Below are 13,547 nucleotides of genomic sequence, written 5' to 3' on the forward strand. Positions count from 1 at the left end.
AGAGAGAGAGAGAGAGAGAGAGAGAGAGAGAGAGAAAGAGAGAGAGAGAGAAAGAGAAAGAGAGAAAGAGAAAGAGAGATAGAGAGAAAGAGAAAGAGAGAGAGTCTGTTTAAAAAAATTTCAAATACAAACTTTACCAATCCAATTCATTAATGACCGAGTTAAATAGTTTTAAGAAAGATGAGTAAGGGCATCTGTAAAGAGGACAGAGTTGCTTCATGTGTTGCATGGTGTGGTAACATATTGCTCCTTGACTGGCAAGAATGGAAAAATGTTCTGTAGCTTCACGTAGAATATTCTCTTCTTCTTCTAACACAGTTAACAATCTGAAGATGAGAAAGGGAGAAAGTATCAGGGAAAAACTCTCAAAAAACAATATAATGGAAAATATCAGCTTGATATAATATTCATCATCACTATCATTTATAACAACCTCACAATCACTGATGTCCTCTCAATCATCACTACCACCATAACATCCTGAGTTCAAGTCCTAACGGGGTCAGTTATGTCTTTCAACCATCTGGGATTGGTAAAGTATCAGATAGGCTTATTGTTATTAGCATTAAAAATCAACACCCTCATCATTGTCTATGTTGGTTATTGGAGTTACATGTTACAAGCTCTGAAGATTTCGGAGTTTACCAGGTGTACAAGAAAAGTTATTTTTTATATTTTGGATTATCTAAAAGCAAAGGTTTTCCCAATTGTATGTGTGTGGAGGGGTCTGAGATATTTTGTGGAAGATTTCCACAAAATTAGACAGTTTTTTTTTTAAACATGGCCTCTCAGAATAAAATGGCCAGCCATGCTTGAAAGAAAATGAGTAGATAGAATTTCATTGTTTTTAGGAAAAAGAAAAAAAAAAAATCCCAGAAAATCTACAGAAACTCAAAACAAGAAAATGGAAAAAAATTACCCTTTAACAAAAGAATAAAAAATAGTGACATTACACAAAAAAATTTCAGATTTGGCAAACAATAACACGAGTACACATACAAAGATGAAAGGAGTCAATAAATTAGAGTACTAGTCAGGTACAGGAGTCAACAATATTGTCTAACTTCCTTCCCTGAATTTCAGGCTTTGTGTATGCTCTTCCCAACCACATGGTTTCAAGTTTTAGTCCCACAGTGTGACACTGTGGGCAAGTGTCTTCTACTATAGTTCTGGGTCAACCAAAGCCTTGTGAGTGGATTTAGTAGATAGAAACTGTAAGATGTCTGCCATGTATATGTCTGCAAAAAAGACCAATTGAATAGGTACTGGATTTTAAAAAAAGAATTGGGTTGATTTAGGAAATTACTATTTGTAAAGCTCACAATGAGATTTGTTTGACTAAACCATTCAAGGCAGTGCTCCAGCATGGCCACAGTTCAATGACTAAAATAAGTAAAAGAAATAAATATTACAATTACTTAGGAGATCACATAAATTTCAATGATGAATATTTCAGTTATTTGATTCATAGAATTACTCACTTATTGTACTGTAATGTAGGTGGTTGAGTATTCCACAGATAATTGTTCCGTTAACATAAATTCCTGCAGATTCAGTGTTACAAAGTTTTTCATAAGTCTGGCCTTCTGAATAGCAGATATAGACCATACAACATGTTTTCATGCAGTTTCTATTAAACCAATTTCCCTTACGATATTTGAGTCAACATAAATTCTGACTGTGGAATAAACTTCTTCAACCATTCAACCATACATGTTTATAGTCCCTTAGGTCCATACACACGGTATATTTCACAAACATATAAGTAAATTTTCAAACATTTACCGTTCTTTAATTTCACTATGCTGGTTCACCAGTTCAGTCAATTCTTTAACAGTTTGCTTTGACCTCAACAGGTCAACTTCCTGACACAGTCCCATTAGTAACTTGTCTTCAGTTTCAAGAAATTCCTTAGTTTTATCCCATTTCTCCTGAAGAATAACCAAGTGGGTAGTAAATACAATTATCATTTACACTATTTCAGGTCATTTGGAATGCAATATCACAGGATAACCACTTCTTTTGTAACAGGTTAAGTATTTTACTGATCATTAGTGGCAGTGGGAAGTATCTATGTAACATATATAAAATATAACATATTCCAACATTTGAGAAACAAAAAGGATAGGAAAGTAATTGTTATACACTGCACTGAATTTTACATAGACCCAGCAGAGTATACACACACACACACATTGTTCATTTGGTCAATGTCTGTTTTTCCATACTAATATATGTTGGATGAAAACTTATTATTGAGGCATGGATGTTCTTCTTAACACTAGACCTTACCTGGTTTGAAAGGAAAGGATTTTTTTTTCTACTTGCCTTCCTGAGCATGGAACTATGGAGTGATTTGATGACAGAGAATTGTCAACATAACACATTTGCTCAAGCAATTTCATCTGAATACATTGCAGAATGTAAAAACACACATATACATATATATATATGATGGACTATCATACAGCTTCTATCAACCAAATCCACTCACAAAGCATTGGCCAGACTGGAGCTATAGTAGAAGACACTTATCTAATAGGTGGGACTAAGGAGTTTGCTTTTCAACCACATATGTCCTCTGCATCCCTTTCTCAGCTGAGTGCCCTTTTCTTTAGGGCTTGCAGGTGGTGGTGTCACCTAAAAGTGCCAGTGCTGCATAAAAGTGCCTGTGCTGGTGCCATGTAAAAGCATCCAGGCTGGTTCCACATAAAGGTGCCTGTGCCACTGTCACATAAAAAGTACCCAGTATAGTCTGTGAAGCGGTTGGTGTGAGGAAGGGCATCCAACAATAGAAACTATGCTGAAATAGACAATTGGAAGCTGGGTAGCTCCCCAGCTGGCCAATTTCTGTCAAACCATCAAACCCATGCCAACATAGAAAGCAGACATTAAATGAAGATGATGATGATGATGATGATGATTTGTTTGTGTGTCTGTGTTTGCATTTGTCTCCCACCATCACTTGACAACTGGTGCTGGTTTGTTTACATCCCCATAACTTAGCAGTTTTGCATAAAAGACTGATACAACTAAGAAACAATTGCATTAAAACAAACATGAAATACATGAAAGATGATGGTTACTTGTAAAAAATGGTTTCGTTCATCTTTGAGCTGAGATTTTTCCTGGTTAATACATCTGAGGAACAAATCTTTGTATAAACACTCGTATGACTGTGAAAATGTGATTATGGTCAGATATGGAGAGAGGGTATCAGATATTAAGGAGGCATCACTTGATGTATGAAGGTAGAGTCGGAATGAGGGGTTGCATTCTACTTCAAGGTCACCAGTCTGAAAAACAAAATCCTTTATGTTTTATATCATTAGATATTCCAATTTAGTTAATTAGATATTCCAATTAGATATTAGATATTCCAATTTAGTTAATTAGATATTCCAATTTAGATATTCCAATTTAGTTAATTAAAAAAAAATTTAATTCATAACAATAGAAATGTAATTCTATTCTTTATACCATAAACATCCTATGATATATCCTATGTTATACTCTGTAATGTATACAATACACACTTACATGTCATCATTATCTCAGACATTAAATGATGATGGTGAAGTACACACACATACATATGTGAAAGACATCTAGTTATAGAAACCATGTCAAAGCAGATATTAAAAAATGAGGTAGTTCTTCGAATCATTAGATCCTGTTAAACCATTTAACCCATACCAGCATGGAAACTAGACATTAAATGATAATATTCTGTATTATACTTTAAACTATAGTCTCTACTACATTCTGGATTATATACCATACTGTCCTATGAAATATTCTATATTTCATGCTATGTTAAATTACTTTATCTTTTTTTGTATTTTCTTATTAATCAGAAATTTTATAAGAGGGCAGCTTAGCCTAAAAGCTTTGACATTTTCATTGTTTAACTTTAAACATTGACTGTTTTATTGTTTAACTATGGATGTCTTAGTTTTCTGTCCACAACTGTTTAACTTTGTTTTTGTTTTATTCCCTATTAATTTATAGACAGTCAAATAAAATACATAAATACCCATCTACCCAACTGATATTTTTATTTACCCTCTCAGTATCCATTCTTATGTTCACCTACCATCTCTCTGTCCATTAACCCTCTATCCAACCAGCTCCTGTACTTCTGTGTGCTTATTCCTACCTAGAAATCCCTTTATTTATTTATTTTACGTTGATTTATCACATTGATACAAGGCTAAAAACTGATGGCAAAAAGGGGTAAAGTTTATTGAAAAAAAAAATCTCAGTATATGACTAGTATATTTTTTAGCAACATTGGAAATCAATGTGAAGTGGATTCTGGTTTGAAATGATACTCAACTAGATTAGCAACAATGGAGGAAGAATTATATAAATAATCTTTTGTTAAACCCATATAAAATAATTAACAGTTTCAACCCATTCAGTAGATCATAACTTCTAGATCAAAGGAGACAGGTTTCAACCCAAACTACAATCACAGATCGACAACAACATGTACAAAAGTTAATCATGAGAGGTTCTGAGTTGTCAACTGTTGACTTGCAGTGGCAGTACCAACCAATGAAGTACAGGGTTTGTTCTTAAAGGGTCTCTTCATACAGATTTCACAATCCAGATATCTGTAATACTTTATTTCATGGTTTTTACAACCATTTGTGTTACATTAGGATTGCATAAGGAATGGACTATTGCAGTAACCAAGTGGTGTTACAATTACTTAGCTGTGCTATAATGACTCAGCTGTGTTACTACAACCAGTCTTAACTATATCAACTTAAACTTTCCTATAATTAATAAAAATAGACAAGACTTACCCATATCTTGAAGGTGTGTGTTGCTTGTATGAACCTTCTGTAAGCAAAGATGACTGAGAGAAGTAGTGGATTAGTATGTAGTTTCTGAGAATCACAATTAGTAACAAATAATATGAGACCTTCATTCAAACACATCTCTAGTTGAGAGTCCAAAGCCTGAAACAAGGAAAAGATGGAGAAAGTAATACTAATAATGATGATGATGAAGATGAATTTTTAACACAAGCACAAGACAATGCATTTCAACACTTAACTGGTGTTTATTTTATTGACATGGGAGAATCTGATCCTGGTGGACTTCAACTTAAATAAATAGTAATAATGACAGAAACAATAATAATCCAGAAGAACAGAAGAGAAACTGCAAAGGATGATGTGATAGCAGTAAAAAGGGTCCTAGCATGGTATGAATTACCTACCACTAGGCTTTTTGACATTGTTCATTTATGGATTCTAGTAACATCAGATGTGAAAAATGCAGTACCAGTAATAAGCAGGTACATTAAACATGTTACGAGTAAAAGGAAAACTATTCTGCAGATCCAAACAGAAGAAGAAGGAATTATGTAAATGAAATCCATCTCAATTAGAAGAGAAATATTCTAAGGCTCTCTCTCTAGTTCTTTCTGCATGACATTAACACTGTATTAATACTTTTAACCAGCTTCCTAAACCAGACTAAACTTAGATACAAAAGCAATTTGTACTTGTTTTATCAACCCAGAAGTTTGAAAGCTAAGATGACATTAGGGGGATTTAAATTCAGAACATAGAGTGAATTCAAATCTCTGCAAGGCATTTTGTGTGATGTTCTTGTTGATTCAACCAATCCACTGCCCACATATCAGAAAACAGAAATGACAAATGATTTGACTTACATTAAAAGGCACAGTAACAAAGTCGCTTTTCAAAAAGATCTGCTGACATTCTAAAGCCCAACAGTTAGGGTCACACAATATTGGCCATGTTGTCCACATTTTATCATCCACAAAGAAACAGCAATTTTCCAGGAAAACCTTACTTGTAGGTAGGGAAGAAGATAATTCAAGCTCAACTCTTAGAAGCTAAAAGAAAAAAAAAGTTTTATGCAATTAAATAACAATCCTTAATCATCAAATTATTAACTTATAATCTTTGTGTCATTAAGTAGAACCCTCATACTACTAAGTAATAACCTTTTGTTATAAAGCAATAATCTTTGTCATTGAATCCCTAGGACCACGTGGGACATTAAACTGAGTGGGTCATCAATGGAAAGATCCTAGCACACAACAAACAGGTCCTTCTACATTAATTTATAAAGTCACTTATCTTGTGTTTTCCTAATGTATGTGTCTCATTTCTCTTTATTCTCATCCCAGTACTTTTCAATAATTTTCTATACTCCTGTTTTGCTGACTTTCACTCAGGCTACAGTAAAACAGAACTTACTCTTAGACTGGGATGGCAACGTCATTTATGTCTCACTACAGAAGCAAACACACAAGGTTTATCTCATTATAGTGGTTAGTAAAAGGAAAGTCATCTAGCTGTAACAGTGTCAGAAATAAATATTCCGGAAAACTTTTAATTAAAGAAAGCATATATGTCAATCTTTTTGTCCTTTGACATTAGGTAGTCAGTGTAATAGGTTGCAATAGTACTAACACCTGTATCTATTGTAATGTAGAAGGCTCCATTAAATGGTCACTTCATCTGATAATAGGAGAGGACATAGAAGAATTTGCTAAGTCTAATTATTATGAGGAGTGAAGAAATCTAATGGTGCTAGCCCTTGGTCTTCATCTCATGTGAAGTGCAAGAGCAGTAGATTCTTCACTTCTCATGAAAACTGAACCCATCAAAATTTTCTATAAAGTGACTTTAGGATTGATTGCTGATGACATGGACTTTCACTATTTCTCTCTGATTTCAGAATTTACTATATTTGGTAATACCTGTAACTGTTGTAGTGTAGAAAGCTCCCACAAGAGTGTTAAAAATAATAAAAATTGATAATAGTGAAGGAACAGTTCTTAGATAATTGCTACTTACAGGAGGGAACAAAAATTCATGTGGACTCAAATCTTCAAAAACCTGATGGCAGTTTTGAGAAAAACCATGCTCAGAGCATATTTTTTTTAACTGATTGCATATCTTTTCTCTGAAATGACAGATTAACAGATGAAGATAAACTTCAGTGGTAAAATTGAAAACCTTCTGGGAATATAATAAATACCATAAATCTTATATTGCAGAATATGCATGATACTCTAATATATATCTTCTTTCTACTAAATTCACAAAATTACATTGAATAGAAAAGAACTAACATTTACAGCATTCTGAATTCACACGTGTAAAACCCTAACATCAATGTATCCTCAAAATTCATAAAATATTAATGACAAATTTTGACAGTGTAAAACTAAAAACCTTATTTTGACTGAAATGTTTCTATCGTAGAAAATATATGTATATACACACATACATGGTTGGTTAACAGGTTTGGAATGGGTTGAGTAGTCATACTATTATAAGAGAAATAGAGATACAGTAAATGAGGTGGTCAGATAGAACAATTAAACTTAGGCAACTGTTCTGTCACATGCTCTATAAAGGTATTCAATGTATAAACTGACTGAAGGTATTTAAAATTTGAACAACAACATATATATAGATGAGAAGACCACTAACCTGGTTTGAATGTTAAATGGGGAACAGTAAGAAAGAAAGGAGGATGCCATTATACAATTGTAGATTAAGGTATCACTGGACTCTTTCTCTACAACTGAACACCATTCCGATTCCTTTGACTTCAGACTGAAACCAAGTGAAAGGCAGTCATTGATAATGTAATATAACGTTACATACAAGATGAAAACCCAAACGATCAATAATTGCTCTCCTCTTCTCCCTCCCTTGTCACCGTCATCATCATCATTTAACACTTGTTTCCATGTTGGCATGGGTTGGATGACTGTAGTTAATAAGATTAGGTAATAATGTAAACTGAAGAGTAGAGATAATAACAGTTGTTAACAAGGAAAGATAATGATGTGAAAATGAGTGGGTGAAGATCATAAATATTATTAATAAGATGAGGTAGATGAAATGAAATGAAGGGATAAGGTACTTGCTATTAACAAGATGAGGTAGATTATGGGAAATGAAGGATGAAGATAATTTTTCAGAAACTGCAGATAGCCTTTTAAGGAAAGTATTTATAAAAGTATGTCCTATGCTACAGAAATATCTATTAAAATGTTCTGTAATTTTGCCTTGTATCTCCAATCATTCTATCATGATAAATAAAATAATCAATGGATAAATTTAGTTTTATTTCAGTTCTCAATTAAGAGCTTTTTGATAGTTGGTGATGCTTTTAAATATTTTTATATTGATAAAATAGGGCTTGAGTAATAGTGAAGTTCAGCATTTTATGTAAATTTTTTTATATGTTGAACGTAAGACAGAATATTTGTTTTTTAAAAAATTTTCTCTTCAACTAACTGAATCCTTAATCATTAACAGTTCTATATGGTCACCTTTTTGTCATAGAAATCAAAATTCCATTTGTCATTCATGGTTCTTTTCTATGTTTATATTTATTGAACTTAACAGTGTTTCAGAATGTTAGATGATTTATTTTATGTGTAATAATTGAAAGAGGACATGCAGTATTTACATTAAAATCATCACTATTCAAAAGTTGTAACAGGATTTGTTTCTGCTAGTTCACTTTGTAATTGATTATGATCTAATTTTATCTGAATAGTTTCATATCGATTCATTTTAATGTTGATGCGATCAGGCTTTATCAATTCATCAAAAAATGCAAAATAAGGCAAGTAATCAGATAAACAATTGAACAAAATTTCCGAAATAGAGAAAATGGTGGTAGGAGAAATTGCAAAATAATTAGGCAGGCAGTTTTATCAGAATTGAGTTGGCAAAGTTATATTGGGACATAAATTATTACCCATTTGTGTCACAAAAGCATTCACCCACAAATTCACTGCTATTAATTTGAAGTGCATTGAAATCATCCATGAATATGAGTTCATTAACTTTTTGCTTTATGTTTTGAATCAAAGTCATTGAATCAAAATCATTATGAAACATTTCCTGTATACTATGAGGTGGATGACAGAAATTACCTAGAATTATTGATTTTTTTCAGATTATCATCAGTGATTTCAGAGACTTGACATTTCCAAGATTCAGTGTGAGAAGATTCAAATTTTAGCCCTTCAACATTAAACCAGTTCTTAATGTAGGAGAGGAGGCCATCCCTTTTTATAATAATTTGACTCTACAGGGAAACAATTAGACCCAAACCTCCTCCAGTATGCTGTAACTATCAAGGACCACTGACTATAATACATCTGCAAAGTATAATTATCATCAAAATGGTCAAGGCAGATTATGGAATATTTAAAATCTAGCTTATATAAATCATATATAAAAGAAATGAGCTCATGTAGAGAAATATAGATGCTTTGTATGTTGTTACTAATATTAGAGAAAGAATTAGCTTCCAACTTAATCCATTTTTGCAAATCATAGGGGCTGAATTAATTAGATTAACCATCTGAGGAGGAGGAGGAGACTTCCAGTAAATGAAATTTTTGCTAAGTCCAGTCCCAAACATATTTCAAAATTTTGTTATAGTGTGTAGGCATCATCAAAGGTTTGCGCGAAAATCATGTCTAATGACAATAATCATTACCTAGAGAAATGAAAAAAAAAATTTGTTTTGCAGAGTGGCAGTAAGTACAGGATGAGTGGTTAAGAAACTTGCTTCCCAGTCATGTGGTTTTAGGTTCAATCCCACTGCATAGCTCCCTGGAGTAAGTATTTTTACTATGGACCCAGGCTGATTATAAAACCTTGTGAGTGGATTTGATAGATGGGAACTGAAAAACATCCATCGTGTGTGTGTGTGTGTGTGTGTGTGTGTGTGCATGTGCTTGTTTGTGTGTGCCCTTGTCTTGACATCATATGATGTTTGTAAATGAGCATCATTATCATCATATAAGCAATGTTGTTCATTTCCAGATTTCCATGAAAAACAAGTTTGGTCATGAGAAATATTAACTTGTTTGGAAAAAGATAAAGGTTGGCATCCCACTATAGAGAATTTGCATCAATGAATTCTGTCTGACTCATGAAAGCATGGAAAACTGGACATTAAATGATGATGATATCAAAAGCATAACAAATGTATATTTGTAAAACCTGATGTTCTTAAAATATATGCTGTGTGAAATATATACATGAAACAATTTTTCAGTATGGTAAAGATAATTGTTGTTAACAAAATGAGGTAAATGATGTAAAATGAAGAGTGAAGATAATTGCTTTAAGAAGATGCAGTAGATGATGTGAAATCATCATCATCATCATTGTATTATTTTCAGATGAACAAGGAATGGAAATGTTAAGTGCAAAACTAAATGCCTTGTGGTAGATAGTCACACTAAATTTTCAGTTCAAATTATGTTTTGCATTTTATATTCCTTGGGTGATGATTAAAAATTACCATTCATACACTGAGGATGATTCAGTTAAGTACATCGCCCCCTTCAAAATGTGTGGTCTTTAGTTAATGTTAGAAATCAATATTTATAGGTGATGTGTACTATAGTGTGGAGATTGTTCTCAGTAAAGCAAATCTTAAAACCGTTTTTGATTCCCAGAGAGAGTAATACCATTGTATTTGTACTTCATGTATTCATGTGAAAACCATATTTTTCCTCTAGTAAACACTTCTTTTCATGACAATGTAAAGAGCTTTTTTTTTTAACAGATCAAATATATTGATAATTCTAAAATAAGCGCAAGGCCACAATGTTTTGAGGATTGGTGCAGTTGATTTAACATGCACTCACAAATATAACATACTCACCTTGCAGCCACTCTAATTTCTCTCACCATCATTTGCTACAATCACATCCTCCCTATCTTTAAACATCTCCCATCACACTTTTATGGAATATGCCCCTTCTATCACTTCTTTATTATATATACTGTCCCTAATGTTCCCTGTGGATAAGTCCCAATACATCTTGAACACCATCTATTTTTCTCTCTCTTACTCTGACTGTTTTCTATTTTTCTCACTAACTCTCGCCTTCTTCTCTTTCCTTGTCCTACTGGGGTAGCCAAATATCTCCTCTATAGTAAGACAATTATATCTGTCCCTCAATTATACCACTTTCCTTGGTTCCACCCCCCCTCACAGCTGGTACCATGTAAAAAGCATCCAGTACACTCTGTAAAGTGATTGGCATTAGGAAGGGCATCCACCAGCCATAGAAGCCATGCCAGAACAGACAAATGGATCCTGGTGCAGCTCTCTATTTGCCAGCTTTATCAAGCTGTCCAATCCATGGCAGCATGGAAAACAAATGTTAAATGATGATGACGATGAATTAACCTCAGTAATTAGGTTCTTCAAGGAAGGATTGAAAATCAAATTGGATAAGGAATTTGGACTAACATGGATAGGAAATGTAACTAAATCCTAGAATGTATTTAGTTTGGCACTTTACCATTTAAGTTATTCCACTATCCTTTACAAATCACATTCATAATCATACTTTAAACTTTTACTTGGACCATAATTGTAAACACACACACTCATATGTCAGTACGGAAAACGGATGATGAGATGATGATGATGATGATGATGATGATGATGATACAATCTGTGTATTATGTGTTCTCCCAATTCTTATTACTATTGTAGAAGGTGGTTAACTAGCCAAAATGACTTTCAAGTAAATTAGCAGATGCTGATAATTAAGCAGCATATAATTTAATCCATTATGGTCTTCCTTTAAAGATTCATTACCTTGCACCGATATATGAATTCATTATGGCTACATATAGAAGGTATTTGAGTGTTCATTGTATCTTCTGTATAAAGTCATAAACCCGCTATATTCTTTTATTCTTTTCAGTCATTTGACTGTGGCCATGCTGCAGTACCACCTTTAGTCGAACAAATCGACCCCAGGACTCAGTCTTTGTAAGCCTAGTACTTATTCTATCGATCTCTTTTGCCGAACTGCTAAGTTATGGGGACGTAAACACACCAACATTGGTTGTCAAGCGATAGTTGGGGTACAAACACAGATACACAAACACACGCACATACATACACACATGCATACATATACATATATATATATATATATATATATATATATAAATTAGTGTACATTTAAACACAAAGAGGCAAGCCCTTAAACAGGTTGCCTGACATACTAGAAAGAACAGCCAAAAAGTCCAAACCACAGTTAAGAGCAATTTTGAAGGGAATGAAAAATAAAAACATTTATCATGTTTTACAGCTGGACCTCAGGTTTTGAACTTTAATTTGCAAATAAAATAATTTGCAAGGTGAAGTTCTCACCAGCAGATACGCCAAAACATTAACATATAAATTAGAGACCAAATAACATGTGTCTCATCCTTATATATTATAATTTTTCAAATCCTCTGCGCAAGTGCAGATTCAATCGGCAGCAAATAAAAATTCTGATTAAACCTCAGAAGTTGCTAAAATCATTTCTTAAAATTAATATAGGGTAAGAAAAATTATAGAAATTTTTTTTTTCTACCAGTGGCCTAGTATGTATACAAAGTTAATAGACATATTCTTCATATAAAAATTAGTGTACATTTAAACACATTTACATACATATATATATATATATATATATATATATATACGACAGGCTTCTTTCAGTTTTCATTTACCAAATCCACTCACAAGGCTTTGGTTGGCCTGAAGCTATAATAGAAGACAGTTGCCCAAGGTGACATACAGTAGGACTGAACCCGGAACCATGTGGTTGGTAAGCAAGCTACTTACCACACAGCCACTCCTGCGCCTGGATAATTGTAAAACAACTGATCCATATGTAGAGTGTGAAAGAAACATATTCATACATACACATGCATGAATACCCAAGTCAAATAATGTGTTGGGGTGCATATATGCACATAAACACACATTATTTGACTTGGGTATGAGTTATCTTAATGCAATTCTGTAGTATATGGTTGCTCAACATGTTATCCTGTATAACATCAGTTTCTAGTCCATGAATACTTTTAATAGAGTTCATTCTCTTTCAAGCATTTGGATAAAGCTCCTATCAGTGGGGTTATCATAGGGCAACTACCTACACTTCCAGAGATGCCAAAAACTAAAGCTAAACCAAAAGGACAATTTTCCCTCCTCTTCTGTAACATCTATATTATGTTACTACAAACCTTTATATAATATCACTATAACTGTGTACTATTACCATAACCATCAATATAGTAACACTATAACTTCTATATAGACCAAGTACCACCTCACTGAGATCCATGGAAGAAAGTTACAGAAAAAGAACAACAAAAACTACCTCTCAAGTAGAAGCCTTGTGGCTTTTATTTCATCGTTCTTGTTTTGTAGTTCTTTTTCAAGACTATGTTTTAATTCAACAGCTTCTCTATATGGCCTCTGTAGACTCTCAATTTCTTTCTCAAGAACCAGGATGGCTTCTTTATTGAAGTCTACCTCCATGTCATTATCCAAGCCAGATGTTACTTCAATCTCCTGAAAGCATAGATTATTATCTAATTATTTTGATATATATGTATGTATGTGTGTGTGTGTGTGCGTGCATATATATATGTGTGTGTGTGTGTGTGTGTGTGTGTGTGTGTGTGTGTGTGTGTGTGTGTGTGTGT

At 33.3% G+C, this 13,547-nt stretch overlaps 1 protein-coding gene across 3 annotated transcripts in view; it reads right to left on the bottom strand.

The window, feature by feature from the left end:
* The window catches only part of LOC106872129 (dynein axonemal heavy chain 5), a 183,710-nt gene that overhangs the window by 26,768 nt on the left and 143,395 nt on the right, over window positions 1–13,547 (bottom strand). For 2 of the 3 annotated variants that reach the window (XM_052965662.1, XM_052965663.1), the window contains exons 73-80: window positions 13,220–13,413; window positions 7,491–7,616; window positions 6,849–6,957; window positions 5,693–5,878; window positions 4,815–4,970; window positions 3,087–3,296; window positions 1,786–1,931; window positions 138–326 (exon numbers count right to left, since the gene is read on the bottom strand). In XM_052965662.1, coding sequence (XP_052821622.1) covers window positions 138–326; window positions 1,786–1,931; window positions 3,087–3,296; window positions 4,815–4,970; window positions 5,693–5,878; window positions 6,849–6,957; window positions 7,491–7,616; window positions 13,220–13,413 — 1,316 coding nt within the window. Of the gene's footprint in view, window positions 1–137; window positions 327–1,785; window positions 1,932–3,086; window positions 3,297–4,814; window positions 4,971–5,692; window positions 5,879–6,848; window positions 6,958–7,490; window positions 7,617–13,219; window positions 13,414–13,547 lie in introns of those variants that run through there. The other variant, XM_052965664.1, reaches the window with a different exon arrangement.

The sequence above is a fragment of the Octopus bimaculoides genome, chromosome 2 (genome assembly GCF_001194135.2).
Source record: "Octopus bimaculoides isolate UCB-OBI-ISO-001 chromosome 2, ASM119413v2, whole genome shotgun sequence".
NCBI classification, from domain to species: Eukaryota; Metazoa; Mollusca; class Cephalopoda; order Octopoda; family Octopodidae; genus Octopus; species Octopus bimaculoides.